The following is a 27,031-nucleotide window of genomic DNA, read 5'->3' as shown; positions in this document are numbered from 1 at the left end:
ATTTGCTATTGATTTTCTATGATTTCTCTTATTACGTTTACGGATGAATTATATAACTTAAGTATCAGTGAAAGCAAAATGTTAAAAAGGAGAAGAAGGAATAAGATCTAATGCGCTTGGACTGCTGTAAATACTGGCTTTATTGGGTTCAATACATCTCTTTATATACTTTCAATCAGCTGACATCGAAATAACAGCTGACTCACACCGTAAACTCCTCCCCACCAGTTTAAAAACAATACTCGTAAACTAATACTATACAATATAATAACATTGAAAATAAAAACAATAATGAAAAACTATTTACAATAAAAAAAAAAATCCTATATACATATCATAGTAAAAAGTCACAAGCTCCCTCAAATAAATGCTAAATACATAATTTAAACCTAAGAATAAAATTTTAAAAGAATGTCATACAGTAAATGAATAAGCTAGAATGAAAAAGAAAATGTTTACAAAAATCAAAAACAGAATGAAAAATACAATATTTTCAAAAATCAATAACAACCTTAAAACAAAAAAGAAAAACAATGAATAGAATAAATAACTAAATTTTCTGTAATCTAATCTAGTATGAGAACACTTCAGTTTTTATATTTTCATTGCTAGAAGTTCCAATTCTTCAATATGGATAGTTCTCCTCTTTTTGGGTTCTCTGATACTTTCTAATGTTACAATATTGTGTTCCCTTATAATTATCACCCTGAATAGACCCTTGTATCGCTGTATCTCTTTACCTCTGTTAGACCCCAACTTTCTATATACAATTATCCCGATTTTGATTGCTACCATCCTATCTGTGACCTTTAAAATCTCCTGGATTTTTCCTTTTCCATTCTTCTCTGAGCCTTTTCCCATAACTTTCTTCGAGCAACATGGTTGTTGTGTATTTCTTCTCTGTTTGCTGCCGTGCCCTTATAGTCCCGCCGGTGTCTTCAAAGCCCAAAGAGGATCTCAAATGGTGAAAACCCCGTAACTGTATGTACGGAATGATTGTATGCCGCAATCGCTTTCGGCATTGCCACGTCTGGTTCTAGTCCCTGGTCAACCTGATATAGTCGAAGATGGTCACTTAATGTGCCATGAAGCCGCTCTATGCCTCCTCTACTCTTGGGGTGTTGAGATGCCATACTACCTCAAGGTCCAACATTTCTTTTCGAATCATGGCATTGTCAAATTCTCTACCTGAATCTGAAGAGATGCGCTCTGGAACTCTGTAAAATTGAAACTACTTTCAGAGAGATGCCAGCACTGCTTCTGATAACTTTTTCTGCACCTGGTGCGCCATTGCTACCTTACTGAACAGATCAATTATGGTTATCCTCTACACGTGAAAGTGTCGACCTGTAGATCGTGAGCAGTGCATCTGCGGTAGGTGTCTCTTGTCTGCCTTTTGGTGGATGTCTGTCATACTTTGTGCGTTGACAAACTTTGCAATTTCCTACAACTTCTGTGATTCTCTTCTTCATTCCCCACCAAAAGTACCTTCTCTCTAACGCTTGCAGGATCTCCAAGATTCCGCGGTGATTTGTTTTGCTCTGATGATACACGTCAGTCACTTCTCTCTGGCGTTCGTCTTCCCGAACGGTTTCCACCATCAGCTAGCATCGGGCAAATGTGCTATCCATTCCTTTGTGTTTATCACACCATAGCCGCTAAATCTTCTCCCAAACAGTTTCATTTCCCACGTACAGGTGACACTTTTTTTCCAGGCAGAGAAGCATTATTCAACGTTCTACAGATCTGGTCATTCTTCATGCCTGGCTGTGACCAAATCCTCCCATACTTGCTGCACTCAACTTTGAGCAATCCAGTGGTCCTCATCTTCCATACAATCTACCGCCTCTTGTTGTTTATTCTGTCTTCCAGTTCCTCCATATCTATTGGTCTTCCTTCCTCCGAGCTCTCGTTAGACAAAGATTCCATCCTATCCTCTTCCTCTGCTACATTCTGTTCTTCTTCTTCTCCCGGTGTCCACTCCCACAGGAATTGTCTAGATGGTTCTCCAGCCTCCTCTTCTACTGCATTTACAGTAATTGCTCGAGACAACCAATCGGCTACCACATTTTCTTTTCTTGGTTTATATATTATTTCCATGTTATACTGTGCTAGGAGCTCCTTCCAACACATAAACCTAGCCGAAGATTCCTTCAACTTCCCCACCCATTGAAGAGGCCTGTGATCAGTGTGGACCCTAAACCTTCTGCCAAACACATGAGGTCTAAAGTGGTCAACAGCCCATACTATTACCAAGAGCTCACGTTACAATGCACTGTATCTGGTCTCCGTCTCTGTAAGGTACCTACTGGCATATGCCACCGATCGATCTCTCCCTTTACCATTCTGAGACAACACTGCTCCCAATGCATGCTCACTCGCATCTGTAGTGATAGTGAATTGCCGAGTGAAGTCTGGGATTGTAAGCACTGGCTCCTGCTGCAGCTTCTCCATAGATGCATTTTGATTTGATGATATCCAGCCATCAAGTCCAATGTGCTGAATACTGGCACTGAATGTGCCCAGCCTATCCAAAATGTCTTCAAATCTGGGGATCAGATACTTTTCGTCAATGGTATTCTCATTCAGCTTCCTATAATCTATCACCACTCTGTAATTTTCAGTAGTTTCACCTTTTTAACCACCCACAATGGACTATTGTATGGGGATGTATCATCAATAATGAATCCCTGGTGTTTTAAACTTTTGAGTTCTTCCCGGATATGGTGACACAGCGCCTGCGGGTATCTCCTCTCTTTCATATATGTAACCTTATCTTCTTTTAGTATGATCTCATGTACTGTCTTCCCAGTTGCCCCAAGCATAGCTCCTTTAAAAAAAATATCTTCATATTCTCTCCTAAGTCTCTGTCTCCAGTCCTCACCCTGATTAATTGCTCCAACATGTGTGCCCTCAGTATTTCTTTGTCTATGACATTTGTACATTTTACCCCCCCAACCTAATTCTCCATTTACCCTTGATATTATTAACCCAAGCACCCACCTTCCCTCACAATCACTGGAGGTCACACCCCACAATCACTTTGTATTCCCTCGGCATAGTACATACAATATGTACCGGCAAGTTCTCTTAACTAAATCCCTACAGGTTCAACCCTATCTCCACCTCCCCCTCTACTTCACAAGGGCCACCCAGGGTGATCAATTTACATTGGCATTTCTGAATCATGAATCATATCAATATTTATTGATAATACCTGCACAATAACAATATAATGTTGCATACATTTTTCTCATGAAGGTTTTAATTCTTTCCGATTGATTCCTGGTGATTCAACCAAAATTTCTTATGAGAGAGAAATTTTTGGTATAGCTTTCAGTCATTTGTTTTTTTTTTTAATAAATTAACAGAAGTATCGACATTTCTTCACTTTTGATATCAGGTCGGAAATTAATATTTTATTTTGAAATATTGTAAAAAATACTGCCACTTTTTCTTCTCCTTATATATTCAAATATTTCGAAATTTATTCCACCATGGGTTCACCTTCGACCCCTCTTAAATCAATTGTCACTTCTGTTTTTACATATTACACTTAAATATTAATAACACTTAGTTCCTTATTTTTATTTATTAGATCATCAAAATAATTGTTTTATTCCGTTAGGTTGGTCACTTATCCAGCCTGGTTTGCCAGTGACAAAGCACTACACACAGAATTGCCACAAACCCATAGTACAAGATCACATTCAGACATCATGTAAAAGATTTCTTGACAAATTCAATGGCCATAGCAACGTAGTAATGTAAAACATTAACCCATTATATTCCCTAGAAGATATCCAAAAAGGGTCAAAAGGAATTGGTTAAGCAATGTTGAATAAAAACTATCTCAAGTTGAAGAGAGAAGGTACTGTCATTATTTGACATTTCACAGTGATCACCTAACATCTCATCAGTTTATTGTTATAGGCTTAGAAAAAAATATGGATATAAAATTAGACCTAAATAAATAATTAAATAAAAAGCCTGGCTGATATTATTTGAGTCACAGCAAAGTCAATATTTCTCTAATCATTTGAGTAGCGTACTTATTTATACCAAAACTGGCTTAGACCATTTTAAGTTTTTAAACTTTTTTTTTCCAATTAAGTTTTTTAATTCTTAGACAGCACTGAAGTATCTAAAAAGAATAACTCACCAAATTGGACTTTTACACAAGAGGAAAACTTGGTAATAATAAATGTACACACAAGAGGGAAAATGAGGGACTCGTGCACACTAGCACTAGCAGCAAAAACCCTTATTATGACTGGTTTGTTATTTTCTGGTATTTGAGAGAATAAAGACTTTGTTTTTGGAAGCTTGCAATAATTTCTTAGCAAAATAATGTTACTTTTTTTTCTGGTGTTTCTAGGTTTTATTCTTTTTTTATTACGTTTTTTTAACTAAAAGAAATTAACCAATAAGAGATTATCAGAAGAAAATAAACTTACACTGCTAACGCTCGGGTCGTCAATAACTCTTACCTATAACATAAAAATAAAATAATTAACCAATATTTTTCTAATGTAATTAATAATTTATGTGTATTTTTTAAATTTATAATTTTTATTAAAAATATTATCTGTATACTAAAAATTAGTGACCTAGTTTATAAGCAAGAAATGCAAAATACAGTGACTCATAAAAGTTTCCACAGTCACACTAGTAAGCTTCTTGTGCCAATAGATGGTGCCACCTTGGCTTGACTATTTGAGTAATAAAATTATCCCCTGTCAAATGCCAAACAAAAACTAAAATTACAGGCCTGTGGACTGAACAGATAATTTAACCCACGTACGCAATCAATATTTGTTTTTATTATCATGTTTCCTGAGCTTAATCGTTATTTTTGTTTTATTTTACAACAATACCATTATGGGGTCTATGTCTCATAGTGACACACAGGAATGGGTCTTGTGATTTAGGTTTGTCGAAGTGGTTGTGTTAGATTTGACTCGAATAGATTATGTTAGGTACCCTTGACCAAAAGGCCTTGACACTAGGTATTCAAAATAGATAAGGTAGTTGATTAGAAGGTGAATAGATAGGATGAGACTTATGGGTGTCAACCATAATTCCTCTAAGTGTAACCTCTTCCTACAGGGTATTATTTCTGTAGGTACAAAGATGGAATATGTATACTACTGTCCACTGCCTCCTAAGGAAGTATTTCTTGTGAAGCACGTTATCACATTGAGGCCTTACAATTTTGCCCTAATCTAGTCTCTGGGCTATTAAACACCATCAAGAGGTACTATGTGTAAGACATTAGCTTTCAGTGGATTAGCAGTTTCTATTGGAATCTTTATTAATGTGAATATTACAATATATTACATAGTTGTTACATGTTACAATTAAGGTATTTACTATGAATAGTACAAATATTAATATACAGCGTTTGCTTGTTGCCAGTTGTAGTTCTCATGTTAGCTTGTAGGTTGCATCATGCCGAGCAATAGTGGTTTAGGCAGCTGTAGTACTTAGAGTATAGACCAGAACCAGCAGGTAGCAGTTTATATTTTCAAATTCTATAGGTTTATGTTTTCAAATGAGAATGCTTGAAAAATGAAAGATATAGCTTAGAAAAATAAAATGTCATAAAAATATTGTACTCTATTGCGTATATGGGTTCAATTATAAATCCTGTTAGTTACTTACTGTCTTAATACTGACAATAGTGCATAATATATCCCATTAGAGGAGCATCTAAAATTTATTTCAATGCTTATTTCCATACATTTCTCTATATATTAAAATAAAACTTACTCCTGTGGTTTCCTGATCATTTGAAAAAAAAGATACATGACCATAGGGTCGGCTGTCAAACGAAGTACTCATCTTCATGGCTCCTGGTGTACTAGAAAGGTATTTTCCATAACATCTAAAAAAAAAAAAATTAATTAACAAAGTAAAAAAGAAAACTTATTTGATTCCTTGACATTTTCCAATCTCAGTGAATTGAAAAAAAATTTAAGAACTTAATGTGGGAAGCTATCACATCTATTTATCTAATAACTAACAACAGAGACCAAGGTCTTCATGAACAGTGAAAATAATTAAATCAGTTTAAATAAAATCAGTTTCAAGTTAAAGTGGAAATATGGAAGAAGCAAATGAAGTTACAGCCTGTCAGCTCTTACTTTGATGTCAGCTGACTGAGGTAATCAGCTGATTGATGAGATATACATGGAGAAGCATTTAGATGAATAAAGCAGTGTTTTAGTTGCAACCAAGAGTGTCATTACTTGTCTCTTATTCCTTTTTTTTTTTTTTGAGTTTTCAAACTCAATAAAACTTAACTGATGCCAAAACCCAGGACCTTAGGATACTGGAACAATTTTTAGTCTCAAGAAACAATTTTTTTTTCTTTGTTCTCTTTGAATTATGGCAGGTAACGGAATAGTGAGAGCAGCAGTTGTAAACATTGAGGATCTGAACTTAAATAACCAACCTGCAGTGCAGTCAACCCACCTCCGGTGGAGATGGAGCCACTGCTGAGAGTCTCTTTAGCAGAAGCTCACGCTACATTGCTGGAACAGATCAAAGTCTGCATGGCAACTGCCCAGGACTTAGGAAAGGTAGTTTCCGACCTTGAAAGGTTTACCAGGAAGACGAGGAAACTAAGTAATTTCCTAAAAGGGAGTGATCGACTGATGGGTCGAATAGAAGCGAAAACGGCAGAAAGCTTGCTCAGTGAGGATGCTGAGGCGCAGGACAGCAGTGGATGAGGAGACACCCTGGAGCGGGATTAAGGCGAGATTGAAGAAGATATTTGGAGGAGGGTGGTAGCCTCAGAAGATGACATATTTATAATGAAACCGAGACAGTCTAATGGGCAATATGCCGTTAATTCCTGACATGCTACAACAGAATTGCCGATAAACTCAGTGAGATGATGGAGACAATTCAGGTTCTGGGTCGCATGCAATTCCTATCCAATGTACTAAAGATTCAATTGGCAAAAGAGCTGGGGAAGAAGGAGGGAATGCTGAGAGAACGCTCCTTCATAGAGTGTGTTCAGGAGCTAATAGACACAAACACCCAGGAACAGGAGGCCCAAATGGAAGTGGAAGAGTCGGGATAGACTCAGATCGAATACAATCGGTCTAGGAATACTTGAGTAGGCAAGGTAGAGTAGATCATCTAGTGAATCCACGGAAGCATTGGGAACATTGAAGAAAAAAGAAAAAGCTGAGGAGCCTAGAAACAGAGGTAGTCAGGAAAAGATCAAGCGGCTATGGTGCAGTGAACAAATAGGGATGGATAGGAGGTTTCATTCGGTACACACAATTACGGGTTTTCACCATTTGAGATCCTCTTTGGGCTTCAAGGACTATAAGGGCACGGCAGTGGACGGTGAAGAGATGCACAATAACCATGTTGCTTGAAGAAAGTTATGGAAGATGACACGGGAAAGAATGGAAAAGGAAAAAACCAGGAGGATGGTGTGAGAGAATTTAAAGGTCACAGACAGGATGGGAGCAATCAAAATCGGGATGATTGTATACAGAAAGTTGGGGTCTAACAGGGGTAAGGAGATAAAGCAATACAAGGGTCCATTCAGGGTGATAATTATTAGGGAACACAATATTGTTACTGAAGAAAGTATCAAAGAACCTAAAAAGAGGAGAACTGTTCATATTGAAGAGTTAAAACTTCCGGCAATGAAAATATAAAAACTGGAGTGTTCTCATACACTAGATTATATAACTGAAAATTTAGTTGATTATTCTATTTATTGTTTTTTGTTTTAAGATTGTTTTTGACTTTTGTAAATATTTTATATTTTTTTTCATTTTAGCTTATTTATGCATTGTATGAAGAGTTCTTTTCTTTTATTCTTTGGTTTAAATTATGTACTTAGCATTTACTTTTGGGTTCACTTCCACTAACTTCACAAAAAATACAATTAAAGGTTTTCTCCTCTTATGAAAATTACAACTTTTCAATTAATTCATACATATATATAAAACAATATTTTTGATTCTGTCCTGAGTGTACTTTTATCTAAAATAATTTAATTGGACTCGATCAGAAATCTGTAAAACTATGGTACCATACCACAAAGTTTTGATACAAAAACATATCATCTTTGTTAAACAATGTTCAAAATTGTTCAAATATGAGCAAAAAATTATTGATTTTTTTCCAAAAGACTAATGGATTAAGTTTCACAAAAGATTGTGCTGTTATTAATAACAGAGGGGTATCAAAATAAAATGGTTTTAGAAATAATATTTACTAAAATTATCTGCTTAAAATGAAATAATTACTTACTCTTGCAGAAGTTTTTTGTTTAGTCCAAGGTTTTCTGTATACCTTTTGGTCTTCCATTTCTGTAGGTTGACATTACAACATAGATATGAAAAAAAAAGTTTTCACAATGAAATCAATATATTCTCGTGTTTTTTAAATTGTTTTGAGACTTTTTATAGAATACCTTTTTGCCTGAATTAGTGAACATCGATTGGCACTTGAACAGTTTTACATTTCTTAAAGGGCTCCTAAATAAAAAAAAATTTCAACAACAGTTGATATCAGTATTATCATAACTATTATTTATATAGTATTTTAAGTTGGGGCTAAGCATTTTTTTTTAAAATATATTAATGTGAATGCTGTGCAACACACAAATCCAAAACAGTCTCATGATATTGTATGTAGTAGCCTAAATAAACAATTGTTTTAAAATGCTGAGCTAGTTTTTTTAAATTTATTTATTGATAACATGTCTCGGTTAAAGAAAAAAAATACTTCAAAGATTGTTCACTTTCCTGATTAAGCTATTTGATATATTGCAGCGGTAGCAGCATGGTAACGCACCAGGCTACCAACCCACAGGTTGTCAGATCGAATCCCGCTCCCACCCGGTCTTTTTTCAAGCACAAATAATGCAAAACTCACTGACAACCTCTCCCCGCGCATTTGTGAGGCCTGTTAGCCAATGGGTGGCAATCACAAAAAATAGGCATGAGAGTGACAAACCCACCCTACGAAAAAACCACGTCAAGAAACGTCCTATGTATTAGGAAATACATCGCGCGAGGACTTAGACCTCCATGGTCTGTTCCTCATATAATAATAATAATATACTACACCTACTAACATATTGAGTTAAAAACCTTATCACTGTACTTCCAGAACCAACTTCATCAGACTCGTCTTCAACCTATGAGAAAAGTACCAGTTATAGTGTTTGGAAATGAATTTTCATAACTTTAGTTACAATAGAGTTAAAAATCAAACTGTGATATTTATACTTTCCATCTAATCTGATTAATGTGCGAGTTAATCAGAACACTTTCTTTCATCTGATGAAAAATAAGTTATTTTAATAGACAGAATAAGGAAAATTAATCATACCTGTTCGGATTTTTCTTTATTTTCCCTTTTAGAAACTAAAAAAATAAACACAAAGCATTAAAGAATATAAATTTTCAACATATACTAAACTATTATTAATGTTTAGATTTTATGAAATTTGAACCTTGTATAGCTACATTTAGTCTGTACTGAAATCAGAGCAATGATTAACTCCTTTGCTTTTACTTTTACCTACCTTTATATGGAATACATAATAAGAGAAATTATTGTGATTGTGAAAAAAGATTTTCACAGAAATACATATTTTGAGGTCTTCTGAGTAGAAAAACCCTAATCTCGCAAAATGGTCTGTTTGTGTGTCAGTGAACAGCCTAGCTAAAAAAAAATTACGAAACTGAAATTACAGATTTAAAGCGGGTATATGACTGGGATGTGACAACAAATTTTTTGATAAAATTAACTGACCGGAAATGTAACTTTATAGAACTTCCATCAATGTAACTATGGTCTGTCGCGCCAATAATAATAATAATTAGTTCAATATAGTGTTCACTTATTTGCTTATTCAACTCAATAAATTGTATTCAATAAATGGCAACGTTCAGCGCTAAGAACAAAAAAAAATTTAAAAACCATAATGATTAAATGGAATTATAGAAAAAACAAAAACCCGGTTCAACTGTGTCAAATGCTTTGGAGAAATCTAGAAGGATGAAAATTGTTAGGTTTTGGTATTTTATGTACAATTTACACTTTAAAGACACTGTAAGAAGTTTTTCTCTTTAACACACATTACACAGTTGTGATGCAAAAGTTTTCTGTATAATGACATTCATAGTTACATGGGATTGAATATACTTATGCAGAGCCATAGCATTTATTGGCAGACACCCGACAGTTATACCAAGTTTCATTATTATCTATTGACATCACTTGCAATTCCCTAATAATCTTTAAGAAGATATGCAATAACATCCTACAACTACTAACATCAATGTCCTAAAAGTCCAAATACTCTAAAAATAATACCAAACCAGCTGAATATAAAGCCCACTTATCTCGTCTTCTTCAAAATATGCCAAAATCCTTTATAATTTACAGAGACAGATCAAAACACCAGTATCTGCAGCCGCAAATGCTGTACAGAGAAGGTTGTACTGACCAGGCTAAAAATAGGACACCAAGGCTCACCCACTCCTGTCTTATTTCAAAAGAAACGCCTCAGAAATGCCAGTATTGCAACAACAATTTGACAATTAGCCATATTTTCCAAGAATGCCCATATTTCACATTACACCTCAATAGCTTAGGATTAAACTAGGATATTTCAAAAACTCTCAGAGACGAAAATAAAACAATAAAATTAGTATTTTAGTTTTTAAAATGAAAAAGTTTACTGACACAAATATAACACCAAACAGACAAAAAATTAAACAGATGTAAGCAAAATTAAATAAGATATAAATGGTGTTAATAAACAATGATGTTTTACGCCACTAAACACAAACAAACATCCCATCTCTCAGAAGAAATGTGAGTATAAGATAGGCTTATTTCTATAGTTGGTTTTTATTTCCTGGATATAATTTTATCTTCCTAGCTTGTCATTATTTTAAACATTAATAAAATAATATCATTCTCACCTCTCCTGACTTTGAACATGCTCCTGTAAACGTCTGATGATAGGAACCATTTTAAACACCGTTTTATAAGGATTTCCTCCTTGTTGGGCAGCATAATGATGAGGGTTGGATTGTATCCTTTCCAGAGTACTTCCAGCGAAGCTGTCATACCCATGTAGGCTAACAAGACTCTGTGCTTGTCCTCGAGTTCCCTTACCGCTTTTCAAAACATAACAAAAGATAGAATTGATGGGAATTTTTCATTCTTATGAATGCTCTAATTATTAGGTTTTATTTTATACCCTATGTCTATGAGAAAACAATAGAAAATGAGAATTTTTATTTTATCAATTACATAGTTTTTGGTTTTTTATTCAGGCTTACTATTCAACAAAGATAACTCTTTCCCCTCATTGAAATTATTATGCTGGTCTTAAAAATATAATACATATATATATAGTTGAGATAGTCTTTAGTAAAAAGTAGATCAAAAAAGGTTAAATGTCGCCATCAACAGAACCAAGACATTGGAAGTTGAACAATATAATATGAGTATTGTGAAAAGTATAGAAAAAGTAAAAAAATATATAGAAAATATTAGTTCAATGATAAAGTAAAATGTTATATACAAAAAGTTATGATTTATTTCATAATTTTAAATTAAGAGTTAAATATAATTATAAATAATTCCATAAAATATAGAGTTATTAATGCACTAATCAGCAATTTAACGAATTGCATTGATAAATAAATAATATTTATTTGATTAATTATATGTAAAATAAATAGTTTGTAATTTTGAATGGTTACTTTAAATATCTGAATAATTACTATTTTAAGACCAGTTTTTTCAAGATAACGGAACAATTTGTTTTGATGATATATATCAATAATACGGAAGTTATAAAATTTAATATTTCGTGATTTTTTTAAAGACTCAAAACCTAATTAACAATTACTTTTTAAAAACATAATCATTATAAAAAAGAAAATACTTTCATTTGTTAAAAGCATTTAGCCAATACCAGGCATTGGGAGACAGAAGATGAAGGATTCTTTTCTGATATCTTGAAGTGAGAACATGCATTTTGGTTTAGGGAAGAGGTAGCTTATCGCCAGGTCATAGTACTGCAGATGGCCTCTGGCCCTCCGAATTGAGGGAACAATACACTGATGCAAACACATTCAAATACTAACGACAGCACACTACATTCACCCCCGTACTACACACCAATTAACTACAGTACTCACTCTAGGCCCACCTTCACTAGGAAGGCACACCATATGAAGGAGCAAGGCTTCAAAGAGGTAGGCCCTCCATTTGACTCAGTGACAATGAATTTTGCCATGAATGGAATTATGCCAGAACAACACTTCTAAATAATTTATGAAAATTGTGGTACAGTTAGCCAACTTCCCAAACACTAGTTTTGTTTTATAATCAACATCATTTATCCAAGCAACTTATTCAAAGTATCCTAGATCATCTTTGCAACACTAAATGGATGAAAACAAGCATCCAACAGATACACCTTACAATGAGCACCAAAGTTGGTACTGTGGAGTGTACTGTTCTCCCAAATAAGTCGTTTCACCATTGTGTACATCAACTGAAGCACTGCACATTTACTAGTGCAGATTTGATACTACTGTAGATTTGGCAGAATCAAAGCCGTGTGCTGTATGTCTTAAGACATTCGGTGAATGGACTGAAAATAATATTGCACTTGATGCTACTTTTTATATACAGTTCTGACACAAACCTCAAGTTAGTTGTTTCACAACAATGTAGAAAAAACTGAAATAGATCAGCTTAAAGACTACCTTATTTCCTCCTTTTAATCCTCTACATATACATTTGTACAGTGTTTAGTTATTAAGAGAGATAACAGGTACCCTTGTACCTTAACATTTATATATATACACACACATACACACATTGGACACAAAATTGGTATATTTGAACATTGGCTCTTCTACTACCAAGGTACAGAATTGTTTTGGTATTTTGGGGATAGTTGGCTAAAATGGTTTTTCTATTAATTATTTGCATATAGGCACATAGAACTCTCCTATAAAATGGTATAAAAATATCTTTTTAATAAACCCAATAGCATGGACATTATTTTTATATAGTTTATTTAATTTTAACGTTGTGCACTTCTTAAAAAAAATCTTTAGTACATGATAATGTATGTAAGGCATACCAAGGCCCCACTTGTGCCCCAATCTTTTTTCTACAACCACAAACCCTCCATCTTTTTCAATTGTATTGAATTTTTTCAGAGTTATATGCTGCAATCTGCAGCTCTTCTTTAGGTCATTTACTGGTGGTCTTGTTGTTGTCATTTTGACTTCTTTGCACTGTGAATGTAAAAAACAATACATTGATTATAAATACTGGTATTTACAAGATATCTGCTAAAATTACACCAATACTTTTTGTTTCTGGCAAGTTTCCTTTCTCAATAACTAGCTAAGATATAATCTTGTAGTGAGAGAAGCAAGAAGTTCAGCTCCAATCCACATATAGCACCTCAAGTGAAGCTCTCAAATTTATATATTATTTTCTTTTATAAAAACATACTATTATTTGTACATCATTAATTTTTATACATACTACTAAGCAATGTCGATAAAATAATAAATAAACGATACCAAAATAACAATGCATGAAACTACCTCAAGCTGATAAGATAAGACTGCTTCTCGGTCATAACCGCCGCACAAGGCCTATAGTTATGAACAGAATTTAGTATTTTGAGAACACCAGCAGGAATAGCCCCTCCCTATTCCCAGTAAGCTTCAGGCAAACGACACCGCCTTCAGTGGACCTGGGAATCTATCTTACAATGCCATTCTGGCAAAACAAGATGCTTATGCTTTAATCACCAGCATATGTACATTTATTATTTTTTTTCTTTGTATGTATTCTAATTTGTTGTTTTTATTTGTTTTAGGAGGTAAGAAAAAAAAAAAAAAGTATTTTGAGAGTTGTTTATGTCCATCACCTGCAAAGTGGACCCTCCCCGCTCAACATAGTATCAATGCACACTTGGCGCCTGAAGCTCTGCACATATAGTGTACAATTTAAATAAAACCTTAAAATACTCATGGTAGAAAAAGGATGGCAACCTCAACTAACATTCCATGTACCTATTTTCCTTTTTAATGGAGGGTATGAAAAAAAAATGAGAGTTGTTTCAGAAGCGGAATAACGTACTATGCTTCTATAATCTATCTTATTTTTGATCAGCATGTAATAGAGAGCTTGTTTTCCTATCGGCTAGTCAGTTCATTCCAGAAACAGTCCTGAGAATATTTAGTAGCTTTAGCAATCTGTTCTTAGCCTTTGGAAATGAGTTTTTATTCAAATTTCTATGAAAGCATTTTCATATTTAGTTGTCTCTGATTCAGAGTTGAGTTACATCAACTCAATTTTACTATTCAGGAGATTATTGCATGTTTCTAGTAAAATTGTTAATAATAAATCAATTTTTATGGTTTTATCTGTTTTATTGATCTATTTATAGATATTTTTTTGCTTGATTGAGTTATTTACATAATCATTTGAATATTAAAATAAATTATGTACCTTGGTAAAAGAAGAGCCAATAAACATTTGATTTGGTTTGAGAATCTTCCTCTATCCAACAGTGCTTTGCGCTGGTTTCAATCCTTCCTATCCGATCATTCCCAGTACGTAGTGGTTCCTGATAAACCTCCATCATTGACTCGACCCCTCACCTGTGGTGTCCCTCAGGGTTCATCGCTATCCCCTACCCTTTTCGCTATCTACATCAATGACCTTCCCATCCTTACCCAACATTCTCAATACCATTTGTATGTAGATAATTTTCAAATTTACCTTTCCTTCCCACCTTCTGACCTATAAGTTGCTACGGAGAAGATTCAAGAAGACTTGAATAGAATTAGTCAGTGGGCACAAGAAAACAAGCTTCAGTTGAATGCAGAGAAGACTAAGGCAATCGTAATAGGATCCAATCACCTCCTGAAAACTATTCCTCACATTCCAACCTTATTCCTAAACAACAATCCGATACAATTCCATTGCAACCAAATTCTCTCCGCAACCACGTTTCCCATATTTCCCGTTGTACCTTTTCCATCCTGAAGCATTTAAATTATCTTTGTCACCTACTTCCTTTTGAAACCAGTAGGCTCCTGGTTACTTCCTTAATATTCCCCCACTTTGACTATTGCTCTGTGGTTTACGGGGGTGTCTCTGGGGATTTTGAAGCAAAATTAAAACGGTTAATAATTTGAAGATTATTGATTGACCGTGTGTATAGATGAATGGAAAATGGTCCGGATGCGGTAAAAAAAAAAACTCAAATAGTAGAATTATACTATTTTATTGAGCCAACGTTTCGCCCCACGTTGCAGGGCTTCATCAGGGCTGTTTTGACAGCAGTCAAAAATAAAGTGAATTTATTTATTTTTGACTGCCGTCAAAACAACCCTGACGAAGCCTTGCAACGTTGGGGCGAAACGTTGGCTCAATAAAATAGTATAATTCTACTATTTGAGTTTTTTTTTTTACCGCACCCGGACCATTTTCCATTCATCGTTAATTAATTGCTTTGTACGATTCATCTTACGCCTGTAAATTATTATAAAGGGATCAATTCCAGAATAATAAATAAAGATTATTATTATTATATAAAAATATAACTATATTAAACTCTGTAAAAATGTTTTTCTTTTTTGTAATGCAAGTAACAAAGGTTGTCTGCTTACCTCTCTCAGCCATAATACAACTCTACTTTGATTTCAAACATAAGAACAATATATTATGAAAACAAATATTTATAAATTCTGGTGGACTCACAATATGTGGATTCATCCTTTGGACCATGTTGATAATAGTATGCCTCGATGAACCAAGGTCTCCAATGAGTATTATAAGAGCTGGATGATCACCAGTCATCTGAAGCCGTTCCCATCCAACAGTTGGGTTCCTGGAGCAGGAGTAATAAAAAGAGCGCATGGATTGGCAGACCATGAGATGCATGGGGTCACTAGTAAAAATGCTAACTGAACTAACCTGGAACAGTATAAAATATCGATATTAGCTCATAAAAAATGTAGAATGATGAAATTATATGATTTGTTGTATATAATTGTTTCGAAAGGGACAGGTTAGACAACTTAATAAGTATAATTGTACAATATGTAATAACTCAAAGTTACCAGCTTAACATTTCATTTTATATTAAATAAAACACACGCAAGTATATCTGCAGCATCAACACATACCTTATGCAACTATTTTTTAATTATTACAATCCATGGTTCAACGTTCATAATATATATCCAAAATAAAAAATATATACATTCACATGGCACAAATACACATGAACTCAGCAACTATCATACCAAACTCTTCCCCACACACGGAATACTATAGAAGGAAAATCAAGTAAATGGAAATTGAGTAAGAAGGTGATTGTCAATGATTTGATAAGCTTGACATGGTTGGAACTTCAATTGTTTTATTTTACAAGTGCTTCTAGTGATTGAGTAAAGAAGTATCATAAAATTTTGGAAACTAAGAAGTTATATATTGAACTTGTTGTGTCCTGTGGTTTTCCTATTTGTTTAAAACATTTCCATTACATGAGAACTACATTGAAATAACCTTTAAATATTGTGAAGTACTATTTTTTTCAGGCATTTACAAGGATCTTGGTCAATTCCTCAAAATTACCTTTTAACAAACCCTTTCCTGGAAAAACCATGTCTCTGATATTTCCCCTTGTGCCTTTTCCATCTTAAAGCAACTAAATTACTTTTGCCTCCAACTACCTTTTGAAACCTGCTGGTTCCTAGTCACCTCCTTGATGTTCCTTGATTTTGACTAATCTTGTACATTATATACATCCTCTTGGAATCTTAAGGCTAAACTAGAAAGTTATTTCTACAACTCAAGAAAAACAAAATTACACATTAAATATGGAGTAAATTGATTTTATAAGGCAAGGGATGAAACGTAAGTGCATGGGGAGAGAAGGAAAATGTTGGTCAATTGAGACAGAAATTTTTTATATTGAAATAGAAATGGAGATTACAGTAGCTCAACAATCCCATCAATATAGGTCCAATTCAGTGAGCTCCTTAAAGCTTCTACACTCCTATTACAATATTAAAAAAATTACTTGCAGAATTGACTTAGGAAATAGCTGTTCTATTCTAATTATTATTATTATGGAACTAATATTTTAAGATATAATCGGGAACAGTAATAGCTCTTCTTTGTAATGAACAATAATTCAAAAATTTATCTTGACACAAAAAATTAAATGATAACGAGTTTTTGAATTAAAATATCTTGAAAAATAATAATGGGAGTTGCTTACTATAAGTCAGGAAAATGCTCAGTATTTCATCCTCTTTGTAATGAGCTTTAACAAAACAATCAATTATTCGAAGATACATGGTCTGTTCATAAAGTTTTAAGACTGATTTTTTCCACACTAGAGAAGGTCCAATGACAGGAAGGATATCCTCTAACAGACTGCAGAAGCAGCAGTTGTGTCAGAGAAGCTAGAGTGAGTAGATCGTTAGTGACCTTTCAAAAATGCAGTGCCACTTGGAGCAGCAGTATTCAATAAAGTTCTGTGTGAACCGAAGAAAAACTCTATATACAGAGACTTTTGATATGATTCAATAGGCCTATAAGAAGAAGTCATGTCATGTGCAATGGTTTTTATTCCGCATAACAGATTCAAAAGATGGCTGAGAAGAGGTTGAAGACGATAACCAAGCTAGGAGACCTTCAACAAGGAAAAATTATGAAAATTTAGAGAAAGTACATGTACTTTTAAGCACTGACAATCACCTTACTGTTAGATTAATTGCCATTTGAAAAATTGAGTCCACCCAGAGATCAAAGGAGATTGAGTTCTTAAACATGACAATGCACCCACCTGCTCATATATTGCTTACTGCAACAAAAGTTTTGGGCAAATTCAATGTGTTTAACTGATACTGTCACCAATACCGACACCCTACAGCCCCAACCTAGCTCTACATGACTTCTTTTTTTTCTGTGAATCAAGAAATACCTGAAAGGGAATAGATTTGACTTGATTCCAATTGTTCAGGCAGCTTCTACAGATTGCCTCAATTGCCTTCCACTTTAAGAGTTCCAGGAGCCTATGAATGATTAAATAAACACTAGCAGCAGCGTTTTAATGCCAGAGAGGGTCTTATACAGAGGATTTTTAATTCACTGAATAAAAATTTTCAATAAATTTTTTACTATGAAATCAATCTTGAAACTTTATGAATAGACTATGTACACTTTGATGAAATATTATTTAATTTTTAATTATTGATTTTTTTGTACTTTTTCTTTCTACTCTAAAAGCAAAATTTTTATTTTCTGTATAATTATTCTGAAGGGACTCGAGCCAGAATAAATGAATAATACTATTATTACTAAAACGACAATAAATGTGTCTAAACAGCAATAAAGTTTCATGTTTTCATTTTTTTTTTTTAATATTACCCTCAAATTTTATTTGCGAAAATATCACATTTCCACCTAATAATTTCATATTTATACATAGTTTGTGTAATGCATTAGCTTTCTAGGGTAAAAAGTTGTAATGACAATGACTATGGACCAAAAGCTATATATGTTTTTTATTTCTTGGCTACTGCTCCTTTCATTTGGATTGTATCCTGTGTTATAAAGCTGAAAGTCTTCATTAATAAATGTTCTATCCAATACAAAAAAAATCAAACTACACTGGTAGTCCCTGAAATCTGTATGTTCAAAAAAAACAAACTTGAGCTTTATAAATTGATATAAATGTTATTAGATCATGATGGAAGGTTCCATTGGAAAGATAATGTGGAACAGAAACTATGGTTTTCAATAAGAAAACATTTGATGTTCTTGCAGTATTTCTCTCTAGTTTATTTTTGGCTAATTATAGACAATATTGTAACTAGGTATCATAACTACTTAGTATTGTAAGTAGTAAGCTATATCTTTGTTTGATAACAGTAATATCTCACTGTTTTACACAATTACATGATAGTGTAAAAAAAATCCAACAGATTATGTTATAGTTTATATCGAATAAGAAAATAACTCTTACTCTTTCCATAGAAGATACTGGAACCCCATCCAGTATCTTTATACTCGGTAGCAGATATATTATAAGCCTCCTTGAATCATTTATTATAGTATTGATCTGGTTACCAGCAATTTTTAAATTTGTCACAGCTGGTAAGGTCTTGAGGGCATCAAACTCAGTCATTGCACTGATCTTATTATAAGAGACATCTAATGTGGTCAAATTGTACATTTCCTAAAAAACATTAAGAGATTTTAATTACAAAGGTTCAAACAGAAACAATAATATATTAGAAATTCATTTAAAAAAATTTAATGTTTGGAGTGTACAAAAAATAATTAGGAATATTTTGTTTTAAAAACACATTTGGTTTGAAAATACTGTTTTTGTTGTATTTATATGATTTATATAATATGCGTTGTATTATCTAAACTAGATAATTAATTATTTATCCACTACATTCGGTAAATAATAAAAAGAAGGTAATACATAAGTGTGACCTTCAAGCAAACTAAATGTGCTTTCCAAAAGAACTTGACAAGTAGCATTTAATGTAAGACCTTAGTAGTGCACACATATTTGCTAAATTCAATTTTAGTACTCATTATTTTTTTATAGTCTTGAGATTATTAAAATTGTTTTGAAATTATCTATTATAGAAGTGGTAACAACAACTAATGTACTTAATGACCTATGAGTAAAAAATTATTTGGATAAAATATTAAGGAATAAAAGATATTGGGATTAAATTATACCACCTTTGATCCATAACTTTATTTAATGACTTACAGAGAAACTTGAGAGTGTAAGTAACTGGTTACAGGAAATGTTGATGTTTTCTAAGCCGTGGATCTCCTTAGGGTTGGGGTCCTTCCAGCAGCTTATATTGTTGTGAGAAACATTTATTTCCTTCAACAACTTATTGCTAAGGCCTTCAATGCATTGAAGTTTGTTGAATGAAAGATTTAAGTAAGAAAGATACCTGTGAAAAATTATAAATTTAATGTTGAGACTGACCTAAAATTGTTTACTAGTACTACTTAAGTGTTAAGTGGTTTCTCCAACACAAACTAGTACAACAGCAATCAATAACACTGAATCATTAGAAAAGGAAATTACAAATCATTATTTCCCTTTTATGAATCAATAGGACATTATATATTTTTATATTCTAATTATTTGATGTTCATGCTCCTGGAAATTGGAGAAATAGTTGAATAATCAGATTCTTATTCAGTTAAATGTTGTTATTTAACATTGTATGTAGAAAACCACTGTTTTTGAGGTCTCACAGATAAAAATATATTCAAAAAAATTGTGCCACAGTGAATTAAAAATGATAAGAAAAATGCAATATGCACAGAATAAAAAAAAAGATGGGGCTGAGAAAAATGTGAACAAACAAAACACAAACTGTTCTGCTGTAATTCAGACAGTTTGGGTAGCTCTATTTAGCTTAAACTAATACTCACTTAAATCCCCTCAATTTTTCAATCCGTTCAATCTGGTTGTGAGCTAAATCAAAATGCTTAATCGACCAACAGTTGGAGAAGTCCGGTACTTTGGTAAATTTGTTGTGGGACAGGTTGAGGTAAGTCAAAAACCAAATCGGATCTGGCTTGTCTATTGATTCATCAGTCAAGTTGTTTCTAGAGAGATCTAACACTACCAGGTGCATGATTTTCCAGAGTGGAGAGGGATCTTCAATATTATTGTTAGCCAAGTCAACGTACTGAAGGTATGGATAGTACTGGAGCAGTTCGATGCCTTTGATACCCTAAAAAATGACAATTATTCATACGGTAAGTAAGCTATTTTATCCCAATATGCATAAAAAAATATTAATATCCAACTGATTTTGGTCAAGAATGAGAATTCATAAAGCGTAAAAGTATTTCTGCAGAATATAGATTATATTAATAACATCATAATTAAGTAAGAATAAAAAATAATAATAATATATTCTTTATTTATTCTGGGCATGATCCCTATAGAATAATATTACAGGTGTCAAAATTAGGCTTTAGAGACTTAGAGTAAAATATAAAATTTTCAGAATGAAAATGAAATTATAAACCATCATTAGTATAATTATAATTATGAATTTGATAAGATAAAAAAAAGTAATAATTAACATAATATATAAAATAAAAGTAGAACAAATAAAATAATACCATACATCATATTATTAATCATAAGGTGACTAACTTCTAATAAAAAATGAAAAAGAATCAAATACAAGCAAACTAAAAATAACAAACAAAAAGGTACAATTACTGTTAATACACATATTTACAAGTTTAAACGAAAATCAGATTATCCTATACAGAAAATAAATAAACCGACATAAAGGGTAATGAAGAAAAAAAAATGAAATAAAATAAATCCTCTAACAAATAATACATTTTAAAGATATTATTCCAATAAAATAAAATAAAGGTAAACCAAATGAGGCAGCGATTATGATATATATATGTTATTTATGTTAAATATTATTTGTCTCTTAATTTATTTATAAGTTATTTGAAACTTTAATTGTTATTCTTCCAGAATTAGGTAGTTCAAAATACAGGATTTGAATATTGGAAGCGTATTAGAATAACGAATGAAGGAGGGAATAGAATTCCATAGGAAAGAGGAATGGATGAGAAAAGAGCTAACAAAGCCTACGGTTCGATGTGCAGCTACATATAAGTCTGAAGGCTGTAAGCTGGTGTTGTGGGAATGCACTGAGGATTTAAATTGAAGGATACAGAGATATAGCATGAACGGCGGGATTGGATAACTTGGTAGAGGAAAGAGGCAAAGAAATATTTACGATGGAAAGAGCGGTAAAGCCACCTTAAATCTTCATAAACGGGAAACACAGGCATCCCTGGGGACCCTTACAAAGAAATTAATCAACCGTTTTAATTTTGCCTTGAGATCCCCAGAAACACCCGCACAACAATAGTCAAAGTTGAGGAATATTTATGAAGTAACCAGGAGCCTATGCGTTTTAAAAGGAAGTAGGTACAACGGGAAATATCAAAGATATGATTTTATCAGGAGAGAGTTTGGTCGATAGTGACACAAAGGTTTTTGATGGATGGATGGAATTTTATTGGATTGCTGTTTAAGAACAAGGTTGGAATATTTTTCAGGGCTGATGGCTCCTATTATGATTGCCTTCTCTGCATTCAACTTATAAGCTGCTTATTCTCTGCCCAGTGACTAATTCGATTCAAGTCTTCTTGAAGTTTCTCCGTGGCAACAATAGGTCAGAAGGACAGCTAAATTTGGAAATCACCTGCGTACAGATGGTATTGAGAATATTGGATAATGAGGAGAAGGTCATTAATGTAGATAGCAAAAATAGTGGGGGATAGCGATGAATCCTGAGGGACACCACAGGTGAGGAGTCGAGTGATTGATGGAGGTTTATTTAGACATTTTTAAGTAAGCAATGATTCACAGTCTCATTTTCTTAATATGTTCTATAATACATTGTCTCAGTAGTATGAAGTAAAAAAAGTAATGTATAATTAGAATGCTGAGGAACAGACTGTAAACAAATTTTGGACCCAAAAGAAGCACAGAAAACAATGTAGAACTATATTATAATGCAATACTTTAATACACTTACAAGAATATTAATTAACTGGACAAAAACATTTTATGTTAAAGCACCCTTTTTTTTTTTTTTTTTTTATCCCCTTCCCTTGCCATTTCTGGCATATGGGGTGCGGGAGCAGTGGGGTAGTGCGCGCTGGGATTGCGCATGCCACTGCTCCCAATGATCTTCATCCGTCCGGTAGGCCCTTCTGGTGCGCATCTGTCTGGGTGCCTCCTGCAGTTACCAGACTGATCCAGCCCTCCTGGTCTCAGTCTGGGTCAGCTTCATCTTCTTCTGGTGGCTCGCCGATTTTGGGCGGTCAAGTCCTTCCCATTGTGAAATGTGTTGGGCCCACCACCTCCTTCCATCCGTAAATGAACTCCCTGAAGAAGGGATAATTCTCTTCTTCCATGGGAAAGTCCGACTCGGCAAGGGCGAAAATCCCGGTCTTTCTCAACAGCCTGGCTCGGTGTCTTTCCATGACGGAGCAATCCACTATTACGTGTTCTGCTGTTTCAGGAACTCCGCACGTTCTTTCCAAAGCTCTGCAGCTTTCCCCGAAACCCGAACCCCCCGTGTCCTGTTAGGATCTGTAAGACCCAATAGTCGGGGATGACCCATTTAGCCTTCAGTCTGGAAAGGTCTGTAGGGAAGAATTTTTTCAAAGTAGCGCCCTTCTGGCTTGCTACCTACCGTCCATTCCCCTTCTGTATTGAGTCCTCCCGCAGTATTTTCTTCCACAAGTTTGGAGTCTCGCCGATCCTCTCTCAGAGCTCATCCGGTAGCGCTTCTAGTCCCTCCCTCTTTACTTCATATTTAAGGACATCCTCCCTGAGAATGAGGTCCAGGGGCATCGCTGCGGCCAGCATCTGCATCGCCTCATGTGACACCATTCTGTATGCCTTCTTGACCCTCAGCAGAGCCAATCTCTGTATGGTGGCCAGTCTTCTCTTCTGTGTCTGCATGAGGTTTCGGCTCCAGGCAGGGGATGCGTACCTCAGAATACCCAAGATCACACCTTTATATATGGTCATCGTTGCAGGGTACCTGAGGTCCCAAAATGCACCCCCTATCCTACTTAATCCTGCTGCCATACTCAACTTCCTCCTCACGCACCACTCTCCTACGAGACTGGCACACCTCTCAGCTTCTGTCTTTAGTCTGGATCTACTGTTCTTGGCCACGATGACTGTCAGGTCGTCGACGTAGACCGTGGCAAGGAACCCCTTGTCCTCCAGTTCCCCTGGCAACTCATCAAATACCAGCTTCCACAGAGCTGGTCCTAGGACCGAACCCTGGGGACATCCTCTTTCGATTTTTCTCTCAACCTCGTAGTAGTTACCCCTGATCCTGACACTCCTGTTATTGAGGTAACTACCTACGAGGGAGTATAGATTACTGAGGGTGTCGAGCTCTTGCAACCGCTGGAGTACACGGGGCCACCAAACCCTGTAAAAGGCGGAAGAGATGTCAAACATGATCAAAAAGACATATTTCTCCGCCCTCTCCTCCACGTCCCTACGCACACTCAGCAGCGCATCCGTAGTTCCCTTACCATGGGTCGAGCCAAACTGCCGTGGATGACTTGCAGCACTTAGGACTGGTCTAAGGCTGTGGACGATCATGTGCTCCAGAACCTTACTAGCTACTGGGAGGAGGCATATTTGTCGATAGGATTTAGGCGTGTCTTTATCCTTACCACCTCCCTTGTAGAGCAGTCTCAAGTCTGCAATCCTCCACTTGTTTGGAAAGTACCCCTTATCCAAGCATTCATTAAATATATCCAACAACTCTTCCTCAATATAAGGGGCACTGTTCTTGAGGATTGCAGCATCTATGCTATCTAGTCCTGGAGCCCTCCCGATCCTTTGTCTGTCCACGGCAAAACGAAGGTCCCAAATATCCCGTGGTGGGCATAGGTCGGTACCCGGTGGGTATGACGTGATGCGTCTAACCATTCCATTGTCCTGGGACGGATCATCCCTAGGGTATGTATAGTCTATCTACATCTTGGCAGCCTCCTCCAAGGTGGTTGCCTGGGCACCTCTCACTCTAATAGCCGCCATCACTTGTAACGGCTTAACCTTTCCCTGTGCCACCCTGTACAGGATACCCCAGGGATTCTTTTCTGATTCCTCTACAATAAATTGGTCCCAGGACTTCTTCTTCTGGCAAGGTACCCCGTTTCGGTATACCCTATACCTATGCTTGGATTCTTCTCGAAGTGCAGGCCTCCTCTCGTCGTTTCTGCACTCCTGGTACCTACGCCTGGTTCTGTAGTATTCTTTTTTTAACTGCGTCAGAGCCGGCGTCCACCATGGAACCGGACGTACTCTCGTCCTTCGGCTTTGGAGGGTAATACTCGCCGCTTCAGTGATGGCGCCCGTAAGCATTGTCACTCTGCGGTCAATCTCGGGCTCCTCATCTATCGGGGTACTCTCCTCCCATTCTCTGTCAGCCACTATTCCCTCCAATTCACCGATCGAGTCGCAAAGCCCTTTTCTACCTCTGGGGCACCGCCTTCCTCCTCCACCACACTGAAGGCTATGACCCGGTGGTCGGAGCTCGTGTAGGACCGTAGGGTCCAGTCTACAATACGCTTTGCTATAGGAGCTGTGGCAAGTGTCACATCTATCCAACTCTGGCCCCGCGCTCCAACAAATGTGGGACCAGAAGGCTCGTTCATGATAACCAGCTGACACCTCGCCACGCATTCTTCTACCAACCTCCCTCTAGCGTCCGTGCGAACAGAACCCCAGGCCGTGCTCCACGAATTGGTGTCGGAACAGACTATCACGCTTTTATACTTTAGCGCGACAGCCTCCACATCAGCTATATTATCCTCTGCATTGATATTTACATTCACCTGTCGTGGCGGCATATATGCTGAAACCAGAGCAAAGGCAACTCTGCCCCACCTGACATAACATGCCGCTTGATCTGCTGTGGTGAATTGCTTCAGTTCCATTACGTCGAGGGCAGGGTTAACGACAACAATCGCTGCTCTAGGCCTAGACCGACCACCCTCGACGTAGTTCCAAAACCTGTAACCACATTCTTTCGACAAGGCTCCTGAATCGCCAAGATGTCAGCACTTCGGGCGAGAGTTCTCAATTCGTCCGCGACCACTCGTCTCCGGCGCATATTGACCTGCAGGATATGCAGCCTACGCATACCAGTCTTCTTCGCCTGCTTGACCATCATCTCTAGATGTACCTGGTATTCCCTGCTGCCCGCACAATGTCAGAGATCTTTCCCTGCTCTGCCACTCGACTTGCAATTCCTACAACACGAGGGTTCACCCTTCTTCTCTTCAGGGCACTCCTTAGCATTGTAGTACCACCTGCACGCCACCTACTTTATACAGGCTTTTGCAGGGTGTCCATATTCTTGGCACCGAAGGCAGAGCAAGGGGTCCAGGTAATCTCTGATGGTCAGGCTCCACCATCCCCCGCTGACGTCCCTCGCGGACAGGGTTATCAGGGCGAGCCTCATAGCTTGGTGCACCCCTAGCACCCACGTAGTTGTGAGCCCGTCCCCCGCGGGAGTGGAGAAGCAGGGTCTAAGCCACTCCCTCCTGTCTTTATCCTCCTTTGGAGCCTCTATAGGGATTTTGTCCCAAAGATATCTCTCCAGGGTATTTTGGGTGATTTTTTTCAATTGTATGTCCCCAATCCTCTTCAATTCTTATTGGAAAGGGAATTCCTTGTATATATCTTTTGCAGTCCATCCCGCTGCGCTTCCCTTGAGTGTGACATATGTCGCCGTCGCCGCCGGGGTTTAAGCGGAATGGCCGGAACGCTCGCAAGGACGCCAGCGAAGGTAAGTTTTTTCCTCTCCTTTAGCCCTTCTTTCGGAGGCACATCCTGGGCTGGGGTCTTCTTCTTCCTCCTCTTTCTTCGTTCGACTTTTTCCCAGCTTCCGCTATCCTCTTCTTCGCCGTCTGTAGAGGTATCCGATTTAAGGTTCCTTCCCCTACAGAACGGTGTCTGGCTGGACCTTTGGGGCATTGGGGCCGGTTCCGCGCCCTCATATTTCCTCCTCTCTTTTACCGGAATTAGAACTGAAGGCCCAGCTCCCATCGTCTTCAGTTCCTCCACTGCTCTTTGGTCCTCATTCCCCTTTTCTCTTCCTTTAGCCCTACACTCGGCCGTACGTTCTAAGAGAATGCTGGCTTCTTCGTCGACTTTCCCTTCCAGGTCTTTTATCATGCCAGAAACCCTTTTCAGTGTCGTCGACACCCATTCTTCTGATCATAGACCGCTCCTATGGCATCCCCAATGGTAGCCTCTGCTACCATTGGAGCCACAATCTGGGAGGCCTTTTTACCAATGATTGTAGATCATTGGTATACATTGCTTTTTTTACCATTT

At 36.2% G+C, this 27,031-nt stretch overlaps 1 protein-coding gene across 3 annotated transcripts in view; it reads right to left on the bottom strand.

Annotated features, from left to right (window-relative positions):
• Nucleotides 1-3,768: 3,768 nt before the first annotated feature.
• LOC106689249 (leucine-rich repeat and guanylate kinase domain-containing protein) overlaps nt 3,769-27,031 on the bottom strand; it is a 35,359-nt gene continuing 12,096 nt past the window's right edge. For 2 of the 3 annotated variants that reach the window (XM_014434145.2, XM_014434146.2), the window contains 13 exons: nt 20,536-20,840; nt 19,853-20,045; nt 19,085-19,297; nt 15,805-16,020; nt 13,160-13,316; nt 10,974-11,171; nt 9,370-9,404; nt 9,129-9,175; nt 8,447-8,510; nt 8,284-8,342; nt 5,773-5,887; nt 4,458-4,490; nt 3,769-3,792 (listed from right to left, as the gene is read on the bottom strand). In XM_014434145.2, the coding sequence (XP_014289631.2) occupies nt 3,784-3,792; nt 4,458-4,490; nt 5,773-5,887; nt 8,284-8,342; nt 8,447-8,510; nt 9,129-9,175; nt 9,370-9,404; nt 10,974-11,171; nt 13,160-13,316; nt 15,805-16,020; nt 19,085-19,297; nt 19,853-20,045; nt 20,536-20,840 (1,644 nt within the window). In that variant the 3' untranslated portion in view covers nt 3,769-3,783. Of the gene's footprint in view, nt 3,793-4,457; nt 4,491-5,772; nt 5,888-8,283; nt 8,343-8,446; nt 8,511-9,112; nt 9,176-9,369; nt 9,405-10,973; nt 11,172-13,159; nt 13,317-15,804; nt 16,021-19,084; nt 19,298-19,852; nt 20,046-20,535; nt 20,841-27,031 lie in introns of those variants that run through there. The other variant, XR_001344406.2, reaches the window with a different exon arrangement.

Source organism: Halyomorpha halys, unplaced genomic scaffold (assembly GCF_000696795.3).
Source record: "Halyomorpha halys isolate HHAL.00 unplaced genomic scaffold, Hhal_1.1 Scaffold1311.1, whole genome shotgun sequence".
NCBI lineage: Eukaryota > Metazoa > Arthropoda > Insecta > Hemiptera > Pentatomidae > Halyomorpha > Halyomorpha halys.
The sequence above is the reverse complement of the archived record's forward strand: the minus strand, read 5'-3'. Positions and strand labels throughout refer to the sequence as shown.